Here is an 18,418-nt window from a genome sequence, read left to right as displayed (position 1 = left end):
ATTCTGGAATCTTGTTTCACATAAATGCTAATGAGACTAGAATTTACCATTGCTGTTCCTCAGTTCCTGAAAGCTGAAGGGAAGAATGTTTGACTGCATATATGTACACGTATGCATATGCGGCTCATCATGTACTTTCTTCAATCATGCTGCAGTCTTGGTGGTAGATTTTCTCTAAAAACATTTACATACTTTAGGTTATGAAGCACTGTGCACAGACTAAGATACAGCTCCAATAGACTCTTCACCAGTAATAAGCAGCCATATCGTCACGTCCACCATTGCTCCTTTACACATCTGTGAAACTGCCCATTTTTGCTGTCCCATAAATCTGAGATTTATATATAACAATACTGTAACAGAAGAGCCTTATGTCGATTTCAGTTTTGTAACATTTTGATTTTTTTTTTCTGTTGGAAACAACCTTGTATATTCTTGAGTTTTTAAATTCTTTTTGTCTAATTATTAGCACTTAAGTATTTTTAAATAATTGCTGAGCTGCGTGTGACCATTGATTATAAAATGTAGATATAGGTTGACATATGGTCTAAAAACCAATTGGTTTTAGATTGATTTAGCAATTTAGCTTGAAAACTAGTATTTCCTTTTATAGTATTACTGTAGTAATGTTTGAAGCATTTCTGTAGTAAAGTTTGTGCTTTAATGATATCATCAGATATTTCCTTGCATTTTGAAGATCCATAACATATCTGAATCTTCAGTGTAACTTTCTGAATTAGTATTTTGTTCTAAAGATGCTTTAACCTCATTGTGCAAACATGGGAAAAACACCAGCTCTTGTATTGCAGAAATAGATACACTCTGAAACACCACAAATGTATTCAAAGGCAACTAAGTACTACTAATAAAAATAATTACTTTACATGGCTTAGAAACATCTATTTAAATAAAGATATTTTAAATATTTGAACTAGAATCTCAGCTTTGCTTCAACATAATTAGTATACCTTTTTCTAACATTCTGCTCTTTAACAACAAGTAACGTAAAGCTCAGAATTCATATTTGGGAATTTTCATCACTTCTGGAAGGTCCACAGTTTGAAGAATAACATTAGTATTTTTTTTTGTATGTTTTGTTAAACGTTTTTATTGAAGGCTGAAATTCGTATCAACTTTGATCCTCTCTACAAAATGATGTCGAGGCATGAGGAATTCAGATGGATGACGTTACGTATCCGAAGAATGGCTGATACCTGGATCGAAGCAATTAAATCACTTGCAGAAAAACAAAATTTGGAGAATAGAAAACGAAAGAAGGTAAGTTAAAACATTTTTCACTCCTGACACTTGCAATCATTTAGCCCGCTTTTAAGCTACTTTTCCAAAAGCAACTTTGGTTTAGAAGGATCAAATACATCTAAGAGGCTCGTGTCGGTCCCTTTTCAAAGGGTATTTTATTTTTTTAAATTATTTTTCCATTGGTGGTTTACACATAGTTTTATAAACATTTAGTAAGGTAGCCGTTGAAAAAAATTTTCTCATCTCTTTAATCTTCACTTGAAGAAAAACTATACGGAAGGTTCCAAAGAGAGGAACTGTGAATTTAACAGAAACTGATTACACAGGAATGTTTTAGATATCTGTAGAAAACAACAGTTGTGCAGAATTTTAAATGGCATCTTTGTTTTGGATTGGAGGAGACTTTGAGTTGATCACAACTTTTGATTGGATCTGTTTTGACCTCTAGTGAGTCCAGGTTAAAGTCTGTGATATTCTTGAAATCAAAGTTTCTATTTTGTTTTCATTTTTAATTTTTATTTCATATTTACCTCAACTTGTTAAAATAAAGCCAACAGTTGTAAACACAATTTCCCTTCCTGCCCTATGCTGACTGGAGCCAACCCTGAGAGGCAGTCATGATCCTACCACAGGTTGGCTTCTCGCTTGAGGTTCACAGTTCCTGTGTGAGATATAGACTCCATGTTGTGGCTCTCAGGTTTGTCACATGCCACAGTCCTTGAGAAGGCTCACCCTCTGTCAATGCTTTGCTCATTTCAAGCAGCAATCCAGCCTGCTTAGTAAAGAAATATAGCATCTCAGAATGCATAAAAAGAAACAGAAGCAGTACTGTCTTGTTCAGGCAGCTTTGATGGGGTGTTCTAGTGCTTATTCTATGCTTTTAAAAGCTCTTTAAGATTGCTCTACAAAACGCATGATGACTTCATGTTAATTTGACCAATTCTGGATTAGAGTAAAATGTTTTTATGAATGTTACATTAAAGAGTGAAGGAGAAGTGTTTTGATGTCAGGGGGCTTTGTGCTTGGCACTATATGTACCAACACTCAAATAACAGTCCAGAGACATAGTGAAGTGTTGAAGTGTTTGGAACCGAGCTGAGCTTACTTAGAAAGTTAAGCACAAATTTCAAGGAGCTGCAGAGAAAACTCTCCTCCGGTGTCACTCTTGTGAAGTCTTTCCTAGCTTTTAATGGCTTGCTCATGACAACGTGAACTGAACTGTCTTATTGCATAAGTGTATCAGAATACAAATAATTTTGTGAATAATATCAAATTTGGCGTGTTATTACTGATCTGTTGGCACATAATAATGCAAGTAATATGGTAACATTCTTACAGTTACTATAGGTAAATTACGAATTAAATTATTTACAAGGTCTCTGATTAAGGTGGAGGTGTTGGATTGCTGTTGTTGATCGTTGGGTTTTGTTTTGGCTTCGTGTTTCTTTTTGTTTCTTTTTTTCTGTCTGTAGATGGTTGGAATTAAAGAGAAAGTGCTGTGAAGTATGTTATCTGCATGTTTAATGTCATTAAGGAACGTACAACTTTTCTTTCCAGATTCTTGTTCACCTTGGGCTTTTAACAAAAGAGTCCGGATTCAAGATTGCTGAGAATGCGTTTAGTGGCGGCCCGCTTGGTGAATTAGTCCAATGGAGTGATTTAATTACATCTCTCTACTTACTGGGCCATGATATCAGGATTTCAGCTTCACTAGCAGAGCTGAAGGAGTAAGGAGATTACTTTCAATTTTGAAATGGGAATACAAAGGGGGAAAAAAAAGGGAAACTGTAAACACTTGAAGCTTCTATTAGCAGAGCATATAATTTCTTGAAGGATAAAATGAAAGTGATAATTCACTAAACAGACAAGATTGTTTTCATGAGTTAAATATATGTGCTATGAAAAAGATAATGTGTTTTCATTGTAGCTTCAGGCTCCTGAGACTTCATAAGTGAATGTTGTAAAATTTAAACTAAGCGGCTTATTCTTTAACATCCCAGGTGCTTTAACCAGCTGCAGTAAGAAGTTTTAACCTAATTCGATGTCCTCTTCTTCAGTTTATACTATTATTCAATCAGTATCTGATTTTTAAAATACAGGTTTTAATACTTTAAAATATTTTTTATAGTTAATTGCTTATGTTAGGTCAAATTGCTGCCTCACTTATCTTTCTTTTGCTGTGCATTAGACAGACAGCATTAAGCATAATTAATCTATTTTAAGCTTGAGAACGTACACCTTTTCTGTGGCTTTTCAGTTTTTTTATAATAAACATAACAGCATCATTTTTAGCTCTTACACCATAGAGCTGTCAATGGAAGTCTGAAATTATTTTCCATCACTTTCAAAACACACAATTTTTAAACATTCTGACCATGTTACTTTTTTTTTTTTTTTAAAGTAAAGAGTCTTTTAGCAAAAATTAGCAACTTACTGATGTATAAACAGCTCTTCAGTGAATGTTGAGGATCTTGGGTACTTAAATATAGTTACATAGCTAACGTTTTGTAAAGGAAAAGACTGGCTTTTTTGGAAAGATGAATTATCTGTGTAAATAATAAAATAGCATGAAATCAAGGTAGTTCTGAAAGTAATACTTTTCCGTGTTCCTTCTCTTTTTGTTTAGAATTATGAAGAAGGTTGTAGGTAACAGATCTGGCTGCCCTACCCAGGGAGATAAAGTTGTAGAACTCATCTACATTGATATAGTGGGACTCACTCAGTTTAAGAAAACACTTGGACCGTCATGGGTGCATTACCAGTAAGTATCGTAGTTAGTTGACCTCTTAACTGCTTTGTTAAAGAGCTGCTATTGAATAACATGTCAAAATACCGATGTGAGTACATTTACATGAATTGGAAATTATTTAAAAGTAAAAATGTAGTTCTCTGTTGCCCTTCACTCTTTGGAATAAAGGAGCTGTTACTTCTTTGCATACCCCCTTTACCACTTCTCCCAACCAAGTCTGGAATACTTGTAGTAGACTGAAACATTTTTCATCTCTGTGCATTATATCATGTTGCAGAGCAATCATCTTTTCTTACCCTCTCTTCTTTATACCAACACCCTCAACTTTTGTCCCGTAATGACTGAAAGATGTTTGAATTTTGTTGTTGGTTGGCTAACCCAAGCATGTTTTCCTTGTCAGTGTTTGTAACTATACTGGATTGATGATTGCGAAGATTTTTCTATTCAGAATTTATTGCTCAACCACAGTTTAGTATTTCTGTCTCATCCCCAAAAATGTTGAGGAGAGAATTGTCTTCAGGGGTAGATTTAAGGAATAAACCTTCTGGTAACAGTACTTACTGATGTTTCCATAATCTAATAGCATTAGGAATGGAAGATGGTGGTCATAAGAAATTACTTAGTATGGTCTTATTGTCTGCAGTTACAGAACCACATTTACTTCTGTGAGTAACTTGAAATCAGTAAGCTTCATTTGTGTTGCTCTGATATTATGTCAGCATGAAATAAAACCAACTCTAAATTACTGACTTTAAAGTTTCAGTTCCTAGTTGAATTAGCTGTTTTTATGATCCATAAAGTCCAGTAAATCCTACTTGATAAATGCTACTGAAAGGTGTTCTCTGAAGGAAGAATTGTTTTCTTTCTGCCTCAGGATTTGCTAGAGCCTTGCGTCTTTTCAGCATAATTTTAAAGGAGAGTACTGTGATCAACACTGCAGATTAGATTACTCCTAATCTCTTTTTTGAAGTGGAGCAGTAAATGGATATTCTGGTTTCTAGGAGTCTGCTAATAAAGCTAATCTCATTTTCCACTGAGCTACAGTTGGTTGTCTGTCTGCCAGATGTAATTGTCACATAATGGTAATATTACAGTGTTGTGGTCAGGATAGAAAACCATGTGTATAAATTGAAAAAGTTTCTTCTATTTTTTTTTTTTAAATTTCCTATATGGCATATTCTGTAGCAAAGATATGAAGATATGCCATGATGTTGAGATTATCACCTTAGCTCTTCAGTTTTCGTTGTTTGTTTCATGAATCATTAAATCTTTAGCAGTCAGTCTGTTTTTCATTGATTCCCAATATGTGGTAATGACTGAATGCTCTGTTTAAGCAGAGTAGAATTAAATTTAATTGTAAATAAATATCTTAGGTAGTATTTGAGTTTTTCATATGGTTTTGAAGATGAAAATTAAATCACTTAATTGCTCTTCTGCAGCACTGAGTATCGGAGGATTGAATAGGAGCTCATCTAGTTTACACTGTTGCTGAAAAACAGATCACCTGTATTTATCCTTCTTAAGTGATTTTTTTGCCAAAAATACCACAGCCATTCTTTCATACAGTTATACTTACGTGTCTTTCTTGACCTGATTTGTTGCGAACTTCTTGTTCCTGCTCATTCCCCCATAGTTCTGGAGACTAAATTATTTCCCAGAGACTACCAGAATTGATTAGAGCAGATGAATTAATTCAGTTTCAAGCAAGCTATCTCCTTTTTAAGAATCCTATTGCAAACTTTTTTTTTTCAGCATTGTAAGTTACCTCATAAAGTTTGTAATAATAATATTTTTCAAGTTGAGGGAGTAAGTCTGGTATAAAAGACCTTATTTACATGTTTGTGTTAAGTTCACTCCAGTAAAGTAAATGTTATCATACATGTAGCTGTCTTAAAGCCCTTGTTCTTTACATACTTTGTTTCTTCACTTATTAGTATGTAATGATACCAGAAACTGTTCCCTTATCTTGAAAGAAATGTTCTGCTTCATGCCAGAAGATCTGTTTTTCAGCAGACCTGCTGGTCAGCTCAGTCTGTTTCATGCAAACCAGACTCAACTATAAGTGAATGAAAGTTTGTTATTCACTTCTGGTTGAAATAAAGTGGAAGAATAAACTTCTGCCTACAGCCCTTTCATGGAAGTACTATATGTAGTATTTGTGAGGGCTTGAGCCCTGAAGAAGGTTTTGGCAATCTGAAATCAGATTCTTAGAACTACTAGCTCAGAAGAATGACCTGCTCTGAGAGGTGTTTCTGAGCTTCTGAGCAACTGAAATACTGCTTTGTGCTTTTGAGGTCTGTAGCACCAACACCTCTCTAACACGTAGTACGTGTTTTATTTGTGGTATAATTGCGCTGTAAGTAGCATGAATATATCAAAAGCGATCTCATTTTTTGAGTGTGCATTATGTTCAAGCAGAAGAATGCCTAGATATGGCAGTGTTTTTCAATTTTCAAGTCTGGATATTTAAATGCAGTTTATGTGCAAGGAAGTAACAAAAATTAGTATCTTATTATAGTTTGAGTAGTGCAGCTCATTGCTTTTCTGTTTTTTTTTTTTTTTTTTTTTATAAATCCAAAATGTGTTTACATCAGTGACAGGAGAAAGAAGATGTTAATGTCTATTTCTGTTTGCTATCTACCTATCCTCTGTTTAGAACTCATCTATGGTTTGTAGAAGTCTTTTGTAGATAAGAAGAGTGCTTTCTGGCACAGTCATTGTAAAATACTCAGTGTGTCAAAAGACAATGCTCTGCTCTCTGATAGTGATGTACCCCTTGCTTTCCAGTTTTTAGGTGTGAGAGAAATGTCATACTATAAAATACACTAGTTCTCAGTATTTCCAGCATTATCTTTGTGAAATCTAAAAAATAGTTCAGCTTAGTATTTGTAAAGAGGAGACATGTGACAGCTTGGTTTTTAATCTGCTGTGAGTCAACCAATCGCGCCCTTGAATAGCTTAATCAGTCTGACACCAATCATTTTCACTGTGATCTTTCTCGTCTTTCAGATTTTCTTCACACTCTAACACTGTAAACACAGATTTTGTTTTCTCTGCTTCCTTGTTGAGCTTATTATCCATTGCACTGCAGTTCTCACACTATTACTTGAGAATCCCTGTTTGTCTTGGACATAGTTACACTTCATCACTATATATTAGTGCTCATATATCTTACATCCGAATATAAGAGAAAGGGAAGAAACAAAGCACTTTGAGTTGATGGCTTGCAATGCCTTGCTCCTTACATGTATGATTAGACAAAGTCCAATAGTATTGCAGTTTTTCATTAGCTCTCACTCACTATCTTTTTTCTCTGCACTCATGTACCTGTCCGTTTGCTGTACATTCGGTAAGAATTCTGTTTCAAGGCTTGCCAAGAAATAAGAGGGCTTTTATTACTCAGTGAGTCATCACTGCAGAAGTTTTTTTTGTTGTTCTTCTGGAGTATTTTGTATAATGCAGAGATAATTGCTACCATTGTAAAATATTTTCATTGAGAACAGTTGACATAAAACACTGCAAAGAAACTGATCTGCCAGCTTTGTTGCTTGGTGAATTGTTGTATATTTTGACTTGCTTTTTGCTTGAAAGATCTCCGTGAAGATTCAGAAACAAAGTAAATTGGCCCCATTTGTACTCTTGTATGCAACAGTGTCATTCCATATGGCAGTGTATAAGTCATAAGTCAATGCTGTCACATTGGGGTATTTTCTCTTTATATGGGCTTAGGACATATATAAGTTGTATGTTGAAGACTTGGAAATGCAGCTACTTTACTAGTGACTTTTACTGCTCTGGTTTGCACCATACACAAGCCTAGTGACATAATGTGCTGTAGTGAGTGTTCATATCTTTATATCATAATGCAGCGTGCCACATAATGCTACACAGCCTGTATAACTCTATCTGACAGATTTTGTTACTGGAAAGCTGAAGAATGGGAGAGTCAACACTGTAATAGAATTTATTTCCAGTGGTCCTAATGGTCAGAATAACTGCTGCAAATAAAGTTCCTGTCTAAACATTATCAAAGGTTTACCAGACTGCATTTTCAAGATGTAACTTCTTGAATCTGAAGTTTCCACACCATTTTCTTCATATTAAGATTATTTTTTTGTCTGGCTTTCATGTCCCGTGGACTCTTTTTTCTTTTTAAATAAAGCAAGTTGTAATTGGATTAATTTTTGTTCAAGGAATTAATAGGGCTGTTGGCAAAGAACTGAGTGTAAATCTCTCACCTAGACTTCTAGTAATCCAATGCCAAGATTTCTTTCAGTTGTAAACTAGCTGTTGAAGACTTCTGACTTTTGTTTTACTTCTTTAGAAGTCTCAGGCCATTCGCTTATAAAACTTTTTGTCACACTGAAAGTCTTCAGCAAATTAGGCAGTCTTCAGTGCTTCCCTGGTAGGTTTAATTGACCCAGAAGTCAGAATCTGGAGACTAAATACAATTGTCTAAAGACAAAGTACTAGTCTAATCTCGACACATGGCCCTTGGCACTGGTTTTGTACTAGTGCATTAGAGCATTAGAAAATAGATGAAGAATCCTCTTCTTCTGCCTAAATTCGACTTCAGAGCCTTGGATTGTAGGTGACCATAGTCACATTCCCATAAGCTCTACTTAGATGTTCAAGCGTGACTTCATTTTGTTAGAACTAAAAAAAAACCCCAAAACAAGCTCCAGGGTTGTTATTTGAATGTTTGAAATATCCTTGAACTTGCTGATTGTAATGTCTTTGTGAATGTACCAGAAATGTTTGAAATTGAAATGTACATTCGGTTTATAAATTATTCTCAGTTGCAAATACAAACAAAACACCTCTTAATCCTCTTAATTATAACTGTGTGTGTATATGCACACATGTTTTTATATATATATGTGCACGTGTACCTACAGAAAATCTTTTTTTGTTGTTGTAGGTGTATGCTAAGAGTTCTGGATTCCTTTGGAACTGAACCAGAATTTAACCATGCCCATTATGCTCAGTCTAAAGGGCACAAAACACCATGGGGAAAGTGGAACCTTAATCCCCAGCAGTTCTATACAATGTTCCGTAAGTATCCCTGGCTTTGTGAAGAGTTTGGAGCTTAATAATGAAATGCTATCATTGAGGTGGATGTTTGAATTATTGAAGACAATTCTGTGGTTTAATATAACGCAGATAAAAGGCAGAATCATAAGTGTAAATTTTCTGCCCTACTTTCACACGCAGGAAAAAAATACATCAATATGAATAAAGATTGGGAACTCCCTGCTCAGGCTACCTGTGGAAAGTGGTGGCTGGCTTTTTCTTCTGTGAATTACTTTTGCATTGTTATAGACTGTACTGCTGATGCAGTTGTGAGGAGAAAATGGCAGAAATACAACTGAGCAGCACAATTCCTTATGAATTCTATATAAATTTTATCAGATTAAATGATTACCTGACCTACTCTGTCACGAGACTTGACTTAACGGTACTCAGTTCTAGGCTCAAAAGATCATTCTTTTGCATGACATAGTAGCAATTTAAGTTTGTTCTCTCTGAAAGGTGCAGAAAGATTCACCACTGCCGGCTAGCTTGAGGGTATGTGAGGCTTAGGAAAGAGGAAAGTGTGTGCTGTTACGTGCTAGAGTTCTCAGCCCAAGTCTAAAAAGAAGCCCTGGGTAGGGATCAGCCTGACTTCCAAGGTTTGGTGATGGTCCCTGAGGCTATGGCCAAGGCACGTCCTGTTCTTTCTAATTAGATGACTTAGTCACATCTTTTAAACTTTTCTGCTCTTCGTAGCAGAAGTGTACACACTGCTGTCTATCTGGCATGCTTTGGAATTTAGCTGTCTTGTTAAATTCTTTGAAGAGGCGTTCCAACTAAAAAAGGCGTGGTAGGGAAATGTGGCTTGGGAGTGGTTGCAGAATTAGTGACTGGACTTTAATGAGCAGAACTTGTTCTATATCCACATGATTTGCTAATATTATTGGTCTATATCATACATGGAAAAGGAGCCAAAGGCTCAAGTGTGTGTATTTGAGTAGTTCAACTATTAGGAACTTTGACTGTGAGATCCTGCTCAAGAGAACACCAGGGGTGATGGTGTGGTTGAGGAAAGCATTTGCGTGAATACTTGTGGTACAGCTGTGTGCACTTCCTCAGACCCATTCCAAGAAATGCAGAAGTACAGCTCCCTAGGGAAGAGCTCTGTTACGTAAGGCAACTTAGACTACTGTTGTATTCTGTTCTTTGAAACAGATCACTTCATAATCAGTTTTTCTGAAGAGTATGACTGTGTTGAAATTTCAATAAGTAAGCATTTCTGGGTTTTAATGTTGGAAACAAGTGCTATTTTTCCTTTGTAGAAAACATGGCAAAGAGATTGCAAGCAAATGCTTTCTGAAGCATGAGTGATTGCAGTATTATAGATTGGTCAAGGATTTAGAGCTTTTTTTTTTTTTTAATAATAGGAGCCAAAAAGTAACGTTTTGCAATATTTAAAGTTTATTTTTGTATTTTGTTCTCTGATGCAGAGATAGCAGCATCATTATTGGGTTGTGATTGAAAGTGCATACATATCATGCATCAGTAAAGATTTTATGCCAAATTGGAACCCTGGTTGCCTTTCCAAGATTCCCAGACTCCTATTCTGTTTTGAGAACTCTGATTATAAGGGCAGAAAATTATTAGTGAGCAACAAGCAAGCTGTATTCAAATCTTTGGTGTATTACCATGCTTGACTGTTCACTGAGCTTTCCAGAAACACGAGGGTGTTTTTTTTCCCATTCTTATGTTTTCTATTTAAATTCTATTATGCAAAGTAACCCCATTAGTACTTTTAATACTGCATGATCTTGTTTAAAAATCCATCTGCGTGCTTCCTGTGAACGATATTTAAGGCACTGAAACCAGTTCTAAGTGCTAACTTCAACAGAGGTTTTTCTTTTGAGTGTGTTCTGCCTTGCCTGTCCTTTGAATGCGGTCTCTTATCCAAAAATATGAAAGGACAGAAAAAAGCTCCTTTTCAGGCATATTTGCCACATGCCATTTACTTTGCTAAATGCTAAAAAGTCCTTGGGCCTAAGTGAGTGCCTAGTTGTTGCTGAGGCATTTTTTGGTAGAAAAAGAGTAATTGTCATGTGAAAAACTAAATATAACAACAGAGGGAATTGTACACTGTGTATGGTTTCTCTGTTCTGTTGTGTTACCCCACTGGCTGATTTTCAGCAATCAAAAAGTAAAACTTCATAATGGCAATAGAATTTGTTTGTAGAACTTCGTCTATGAGTTTAACATTGCATATGTCACACCTGTATGGAAGCTGTCTTTTTCTTCTTTTTCTTTTTTTTTTTTTGTTTTGTTTTTTAAGTTGTGCAAAATGTGCTCACAAGTTGTCAACTTGAATTAATAGAAAAAGGTGGGACTTATAGAGAACCTAGGATTTATTGCAGCTATATTTCTATGCAGGCAGGTAAGGCTGTGCCACTTTTTAAATATGTGCAAAAAACCAACATTTTGCAGTAGTTGTTGTGCAGTACTGATGAATTCTTACCAGAAGCTTTGAACATTGTAGTTCATCCCTGCAATTGAACACCTTTTCAACAAACAAACAATCAAAAGCACCAGCAGCAACACCACCCACAAAATAGACAATAAAACCCACTAACTTAGTTGCCATGAGTCTACAATTCTTTACCTTTATAGGAGGAAAAGCGCCTAATGCTGCTGGAGGTCACTGCTGAAAAAAGACCAATGAAAACTAAAAGTAATATAGAAAATGAAGAGTAAATTGTATATCCTTTGCAACTAACACAAAAGTTTTGACATTTCAGTTGTCCCTTTTTTATTTTATAACATATATTTGAGTGAATTAAGCAGTGAAACTTGTATTCTGATTTGCATGGTGTGACTTTATAGGCTAATACTTAACATAGAATGTATGTTGACTCTTTCAATATAGGAGGTGAGCCCAAGTAATTTAATAAGGTTTATCACACTCAGCAACATACTGCTTTGTTAACAAGCTTAAATACCATGTTCCTTCAAATCACATGGTATTGTATCTTTGGGATTGTCAAGCTGGATTCCTTCTGGTTCTCTTATCTCTAATAGTAAAATGAGGCTGAGTACACAAAAAAAAAGTCAGTATCATTGGCCTTGGTCCAGCTGCAGAAATTTTATTACAGGAAATGAGCCAGAATATAGCTGCTTACTTCAGTAGACATGTGCAGAAGGACTTAAAATTAGTAGGAGCTGTTCTCAGAAATAAGGTAAGCAAATGTATCTCTCAGTGAGAATGTGAAGTAGTTTGTTGAATATTATGTTCCTTATGCCTATTTTCTTGGCAACATGAATGCTTTTATAACATTAACTAATACTTACAGAGATTCTGAATATGCTCCATTTCTTACAGCTCACACTCCAGATAACAGCTTCCTTGGATTTGTGGTAGAGCAGCATTTGAATTCCAGTGACATTAAACACATTAATGACATCAAAAGGCAGAATCAATCTCTTGTTTATGGCAAAGTAGATAATTTCTGGAAGGTGAGTTTTCTGAAGTCATTTGCCTGAGTAAATTTATTTTGATCAATATAATAAGACATAACTCTCAACTTAGAGGAATTCCTTTTCTATGAACCTGTTAAGTTCTTTGTCTGAAAATCAGCATTTAGAGAATTGAATTGAAGATCTTGAAGTCTTGCTGATGAGGAAACTTGTATCTGTCTAGATTAAGATGGATCCGTTGTTATTTATGCACACCCTACTACTAATGGATTAATAGTTTTTTGTAAACTTAATATCATAATAATTTTGGAAGATACAGTAGCTGTTAGAAGCAATGGGAAATTAAAGGTTCCAAGAAGCTTTGTAAGCTTCAATCATTGTCGTGTACAAACATTTCATTCAGTGATTTATTTTTATATATCTACAACCAGAAGTGTGCTGTATTTTGAACTGGTCGGGGTATTTCACTGAAGACTCTAGAAGTGTGCAACCTCATTGTATTTCCATGTAACGTCAGATCTGCGTTTCTTTAGTGTTGTAATTACTGCAGTGTCTCTCCCACTTGCAGAGAAGTACTGTAGAATAACAACACTGAGATCTGGTCGTATTTTCACCAAGTATCATATATTGGGCTGCATAAAAAAACCTCATATTTTAAGTCTTGTCAATTGCAAATGGAACTGATAGGTACAGACTGTGCTGTACATAGGACTAAATGACTGAACAGTGAGGGCACACCTGTTTCTCACATTTTCCTTCCTTTTCTCTTGCTTGGCATGAGAATATCAGTCTTGTGCAGTTTTCTGACCCACAGAATTAACATTCAGTCTAATAACTGTTAGACAAAACAGAAACTTAAGATGAATGGGAAAATGTTGCCAGGATGTTCAGAAGAAAAAAGATAAAGCTGAATGCTTCTTAGTTCTTGTGCTGAGAAAATTATGTATATTAGCTGTGCATGTTCAGTTGTAATCCTTTGGGTTTATATATGGGTTTATTGCCCTAAGCCATGTAATCGGTGTTTTAAAAGGAAGTTTTACTTAGTATCATACAAATACTATGACAGTTATTCTTTTTGATCTCATGCTATAGAATGACTTGCTGTGTCCCCGTTTGCAGCCTGCTTTGCCTGCACAGTACTAGTGCAGAGCTAGGATCCTTAAATTCAAGTCTCTTGTGGCCGAAGCTCTTGCACGTTTAGTTTCTGATCTCATTATCAGTCTCTCAGTTGCATGTAAATAGTTATCTGTGCTTTCTGACCTGATTTCTACTTTGTATCAGTAGAACAACCTGTTGAGCATTAGCTGGATTTAAGGAATGCGATGTGGCTAGTCACTAGTGGAGGGTTTCTTTTCACTGACATACATGTCTTTCTCAGTCTTCATTAATTCAAAAATATGTATTAATAGATTATCTGCCCAGAGGGGAGACTTGTGATTGTCTAGTCTGAGATTCTGTGTGACGTACAGTATACTCATGAGCTGATTAAAGCAAGAACATGGCTTTTTGGAAAAGAACATCCTATAATGAGTTTTAAATAGCACACAATGGAAACCTTACTACTTCCTCTGATTAATTTCTTAATTGCTTTCTCCTTTATGACTGTGATTTATTTTTATTCTTGTACAAATTTGTAGACTATAATTTCCAGTCTTAGTAGCAGTTGTAGGCTTTACTACTGGATTGATGATATTGCTCTTATACCCATTATATTGGTTGAGGTAAAGGAAACCCATAGTTATCTTTTGAAAAGCCTATGTGCATGTATTGAGCTGCTAGAGCTCTGAGGTTTCTAAGCCTTAAGAGTTCTCACACATCTGTTTTCTCTGAATCTTTTCAATATTGTTCACATTCCTCTAGAAATGTGAATGCTAGCAAAGGGCATTTGGGCCCTTTACTAGCACCAAAACAAAAAACAAAAATTGTATGCATTATTATACACATCCTTTTCACCATTAGGAACTTTTGTTCAGATTAATTATCGTCCAAGATCGTCACGTCGTGTTTTTTTAGAAATGCTACTTTCCAACTCACTGCTCCATTTCAATTAGTATTGCCTGCCTTGTTTCTCCAAAAATGTGGGACTTAATTTTTGGCCATATTAAACTGCTTCCTGATGGCTTGGTACACCAAGCACATCTTAACTGTAACTGTGGTCATGCCCACATTGGTACGTGGAGTGCAATCACTGAAGACAGGGTTTGAATTGGTGACCATGTGGGATGTCTTATTTGGATGGACAAAATCCAATTCTTGTCATCAGCAGTGGGCTTGAATTAATCTTGTGTCTGTGTAATTTGCTTATTTCTCATTTCCTTCATTTTCCTTGTTCAGTGCTCTTTTCATCTGCCGCCATGGTTGTATTGAACTAGACTAATCTGTTTGTCCAGCTACTTGTCTTTATACTGAATGAAGCCAATTAACAAGAAGTGTAATCTCCACTGTGTCACTGTTGGTTCTGGTCAGTCATTAGAGAAGCACAGTGTGAAGGGGAGAGTGTTCTGATTCCCAAATTGAAAGGGTTTTTTTGGAATATTAGTAGCAAATAGCTTGCTTAATTTTGGACCAAATGGATTGAAATGGAACCAGGGAGACCATATTGTCAGCTCAGAGTTCATTTTTTTTCTTTTCCCTGGGAGAGAGACTAGAAATACTAATATTCCATCATATAACCATGGTTGCAGCTCCTTCTTTGCATCTAGCTAAGCCTGTAGAAGAAAGATCCCAATTTAGTTGTCACTTCATCTTTGCTAGAAATCCTCCTATTCCCAGCTCTGCTGCATAACCAGAGGTGATGAGGCTATTTCAGACCATCTGCTTAAACTGATAAACTAACAAGGTTATTGTAGCTAAAGAGTAGCAGATTGCTTGCAGACAGTGTTCTGTCTTGCCACATCATTTAGGGGGTTAAATTCTGATTCAAAAATGATAAGCAGTGGAAAGAGGAATATAGTGACCCCTGTTCTGTCAGCACTGATGGATACAGAGAAATGTATGAAAAATATACAGGCCTATGACCTGAGACCAGTAGCCTTAGTACCACTTTGCAGTGCGGAAACATAGATATGTCTTGCTGGAGGTCAAGAAGGATGTGTGCTGCAGAGACTGTAAGAAATGTCTTCTTGTTTACTTCCTTCTGATAAATATATCAGATTTAAGTGGGTTGAGGATTACAAATAGGAGGCCGTGAAGAATTTCCCTGCATTTTTAAAGATTATCCCTATATATAAGCTATCATGGGTAACACTTGCCAAGTTTTGAATGTTTGCAGACAGAGGTTAGAGTTTTTATCTGGGATTTCTAGCAATACTAAGGAATAAAGAGAGACCTCTGTCTGTCTAAGTGATGTAGAAGGAATGAATAAAATCTGAGTAAAACACATAAGCTTCCATTATCAAAATTGGGTTTAATTACACAGCATTTCAATTAAAAGGGAGTGCTTGAAGCCTTTCACATCTTCTTAGCTCCTATAGGTCTATTTTTTTTGTTCTTCCTGCATTTCCCATCATACTTTTCCAGTACTTGGCTCTCAATTGTAGAAAGAAGAGTCAAGATTCATTTTAAATTCTAGTTTTGCAGGGTGACATGAGAGAGGGCAGAATTCGACCTGAATGAGAAAATACTCATAAAAATGTAGCTTAACATTTGTATTATGATTGCTTTAGTAAAACATTGTGTTACAGTGCATTGAAGTTGCTTTAAAAATGTTTTTATGTTGAAAGACAAATTTATGTTTGTTGCTAATGCCCCTTGACAAGATGTGTATTCCTAAGTGTGCAATGTCTGCAGAGCAAGTTTTGAAGAATTGTAAGTGGGAGATGTTTACACTTCAGTTTTTATTGGGAAAGTACAAAACCAAGGCTATTTATACAAAGCTTTCCCTTCTATAACTCTATGTGACATGTGTAATTTCCCCGCTGTATTCCATGTTGGATGAATTGGGAAGAATAAGATGGGGCAAAGCCAGGAAAAACTACACTTCTAGGGAATGTTTCTATTATGAGCAAAGATCAGTGTTTTGCTGCTGGCAGCATTGCATTTCACTTCCTTCTGATTGTTTTTTTTGTGCTTCAGATTTAGCAACATACTTCGGATGAATGTTTCATTTCATTTTTGGAGAAGAAACATAAGGGGAAGGGAAAAGATCCTTCTCACCTTTTCTCTCTCACCTGCTCAGTGCACTCACAAACTTACCTCATAGTGTTTTTTTTTCTCATCCTTCAAATTTGCAGCAGCACTGTGAGCTTTTCTATCATTTAAAACTATCCTTTGCTGCTGCCTCTGGGCACCAGGAGCACCGTCCTTTATGGCACTTAGCAAGCTGAAATAAACCTGGCATTTTAGTCAGTGATCAGCTTCACTTTTTCTCAGATCTCTGCAGCTGCTCTATAAACTAGTCAGGTGTTACAGTACCGATTGACATCATTCTCTAGTAATGATGTTAAAAAACCAACATAACTTTTTCTTCCTGTGGTCTCACTTGCTAATTTCTCTTGTACCCCTGTACTTTCCTGCTTCAGTGCTTATAGTGCACAAGCACTTCACATTGTTAGTTCTGGAAATTGTATTCAAAGAGCAGGAAATTCTTTGTTTATGCATTAATAAGCACTGGGTAACAATGAAATTGGCAAATCTTCTAAAAATCTCACTGATAAAAATAATAATGTAATTTTTAAAAAAATTTATGGAATAAATGGAGGAAATGATCAGTGACATAGATAAATACTGGTGTTTATTGAAGTGCTTTATTCATTCCTTATGCAAATATATATATGTATCTATATATGTGCAAACAAATACTATCTATGTACATGCCAGTGTATGTTTTGTACAGGTATTTGAGGCGAGTGCCTAACAAGAGGCTCATAAACAGACATTCAGGGAGCACAAAAGCTCTGCAAGGTTATATAATACTTCCTTTACATATTCTCTCTCTTTCCGGATTTTTTTCAACCCAGGGAATTATCTGATTGCTTGCCTATTGATAAAGCATCCCTTGACCAGTTTTTGAGATCTCTTAAGACCTATCTTCTAAGCATGGTCTAATCTGGATCTTATGCAAAAATGAAGATTTTTTTTTTTCAAAGCTTCTTAAGCATCTTATGCTTGCATCAGGCTCAGTTATGCACTGTGAACATACCACTGGGTTTTGGCTGACCTTGGACTTCTAGCACATAAGCACTCTGGTGTTTGAACCTTGAGACTTAACAGTATGCACTTAAGAAATACACAAAGAACTGTTCCAGTAATTCTTACTTCTCTGTATTATGTTTCTCAACTTGTGTAAAAATAATTGTGTTCTGACTTGTTTCATTGTTTGAAGATGGGACTCGTTATAGGCCTGTTTTACAGTTTGAACTTTCAACCCCTTCATCTGGTTTGGGACTCTGAATGAAGATTTGTGTAATGTAATAAGCCTGCAGTTCTGTGCATGTGGTGGTTGGTTTTGTTCCTTGCTGAATTTCTGATGTTCCGTGAGGTTACTCAAATGGTCTAAAATTGCAAAAATGTATGAAAACTTTACACTGACAAAGTGTATCACAAAGTAATATGTGGGTGTCCTTTATCATGACAAGAAAAAAGCAGAGTTTAGTTCTTCATGCATCATGTTTCTGCCATATACTTTTGTTGCATTTATGCTTTTACGTTTTGATGCGCCAAATGTAAAATTTCAGCCCTTCATGCTGTACCTTGCTGCCAGCATTTTCTTATGGAAAGACTTATCAGCCTGTTGTCATTTGATTGCTTTGATGAGAAAGGCCTTACAATGCCTTTGAAGGTAGGTGGAAATAACTGATGTACGGTAATGACAGTTCTTCACTCAGTGATCAACAAATATGCTTTTCTTGAATGGCAAATTTATCTTAGCTGCTAAAAACTTGTTTCAGAAAGAACTTGTGTGACTGTTCGTTACCACTACCCTTCCATTTT

The 18,418-nt window shown here is 35.8% G+C and overlaps 1 protein-coding gene across 1 annotated transcript in view; it reads left to right on the top strand.

Annotated features, from left to right (window-relative positions):
- MGAT5 (alpha-1,6-mannosylglycoprotein 6-beta-N-acetylglucosaminyltransferase) overlaps positions 1-18,418 on the top strand; it is a gene marked incomplete at both ends in the record, with an annotated part of 65,501 nt that overhangs the window by 26,447 nt on the left and 20,636 nt on the right. The window contains 5 exons of the mRNA XM_079538749.1: positions 1,117-1,278; positions 2,818-2,987; positions 3,887-4,021; positions 8,931-9,064; positions 12,393-12,526. Coding sequence (XP_079394875.1) covers positions 1,117-1,278; positions 2,818-2,987; positions 3,887-4,021; positions 8,931-9,064; positions 12,393-12,526 — 735 coding nt within the window. The remainder of the gene's footprint in view (positions 1-1,116; positions 1,279-2,817; positions 2,988-3,886; positions 4,022-8,930; positions 9,065-12,392; positions 12,527-18,418) is intronic.

The sequence above is a fragment of the Tetrao urogallus genome (assembly GCF_951394365.1).
Source record: "Tetrao urogallus genome assembly, chromosome: 8".
NCBI lineage: Eukaryota > Metazoa > Chordata > Aves > Galliformes > Phasianidae > Tetrao > Tetrao urogallus.
This window is presented reverse-complemented; position numbering and strand designations above follow the sequence as displayed.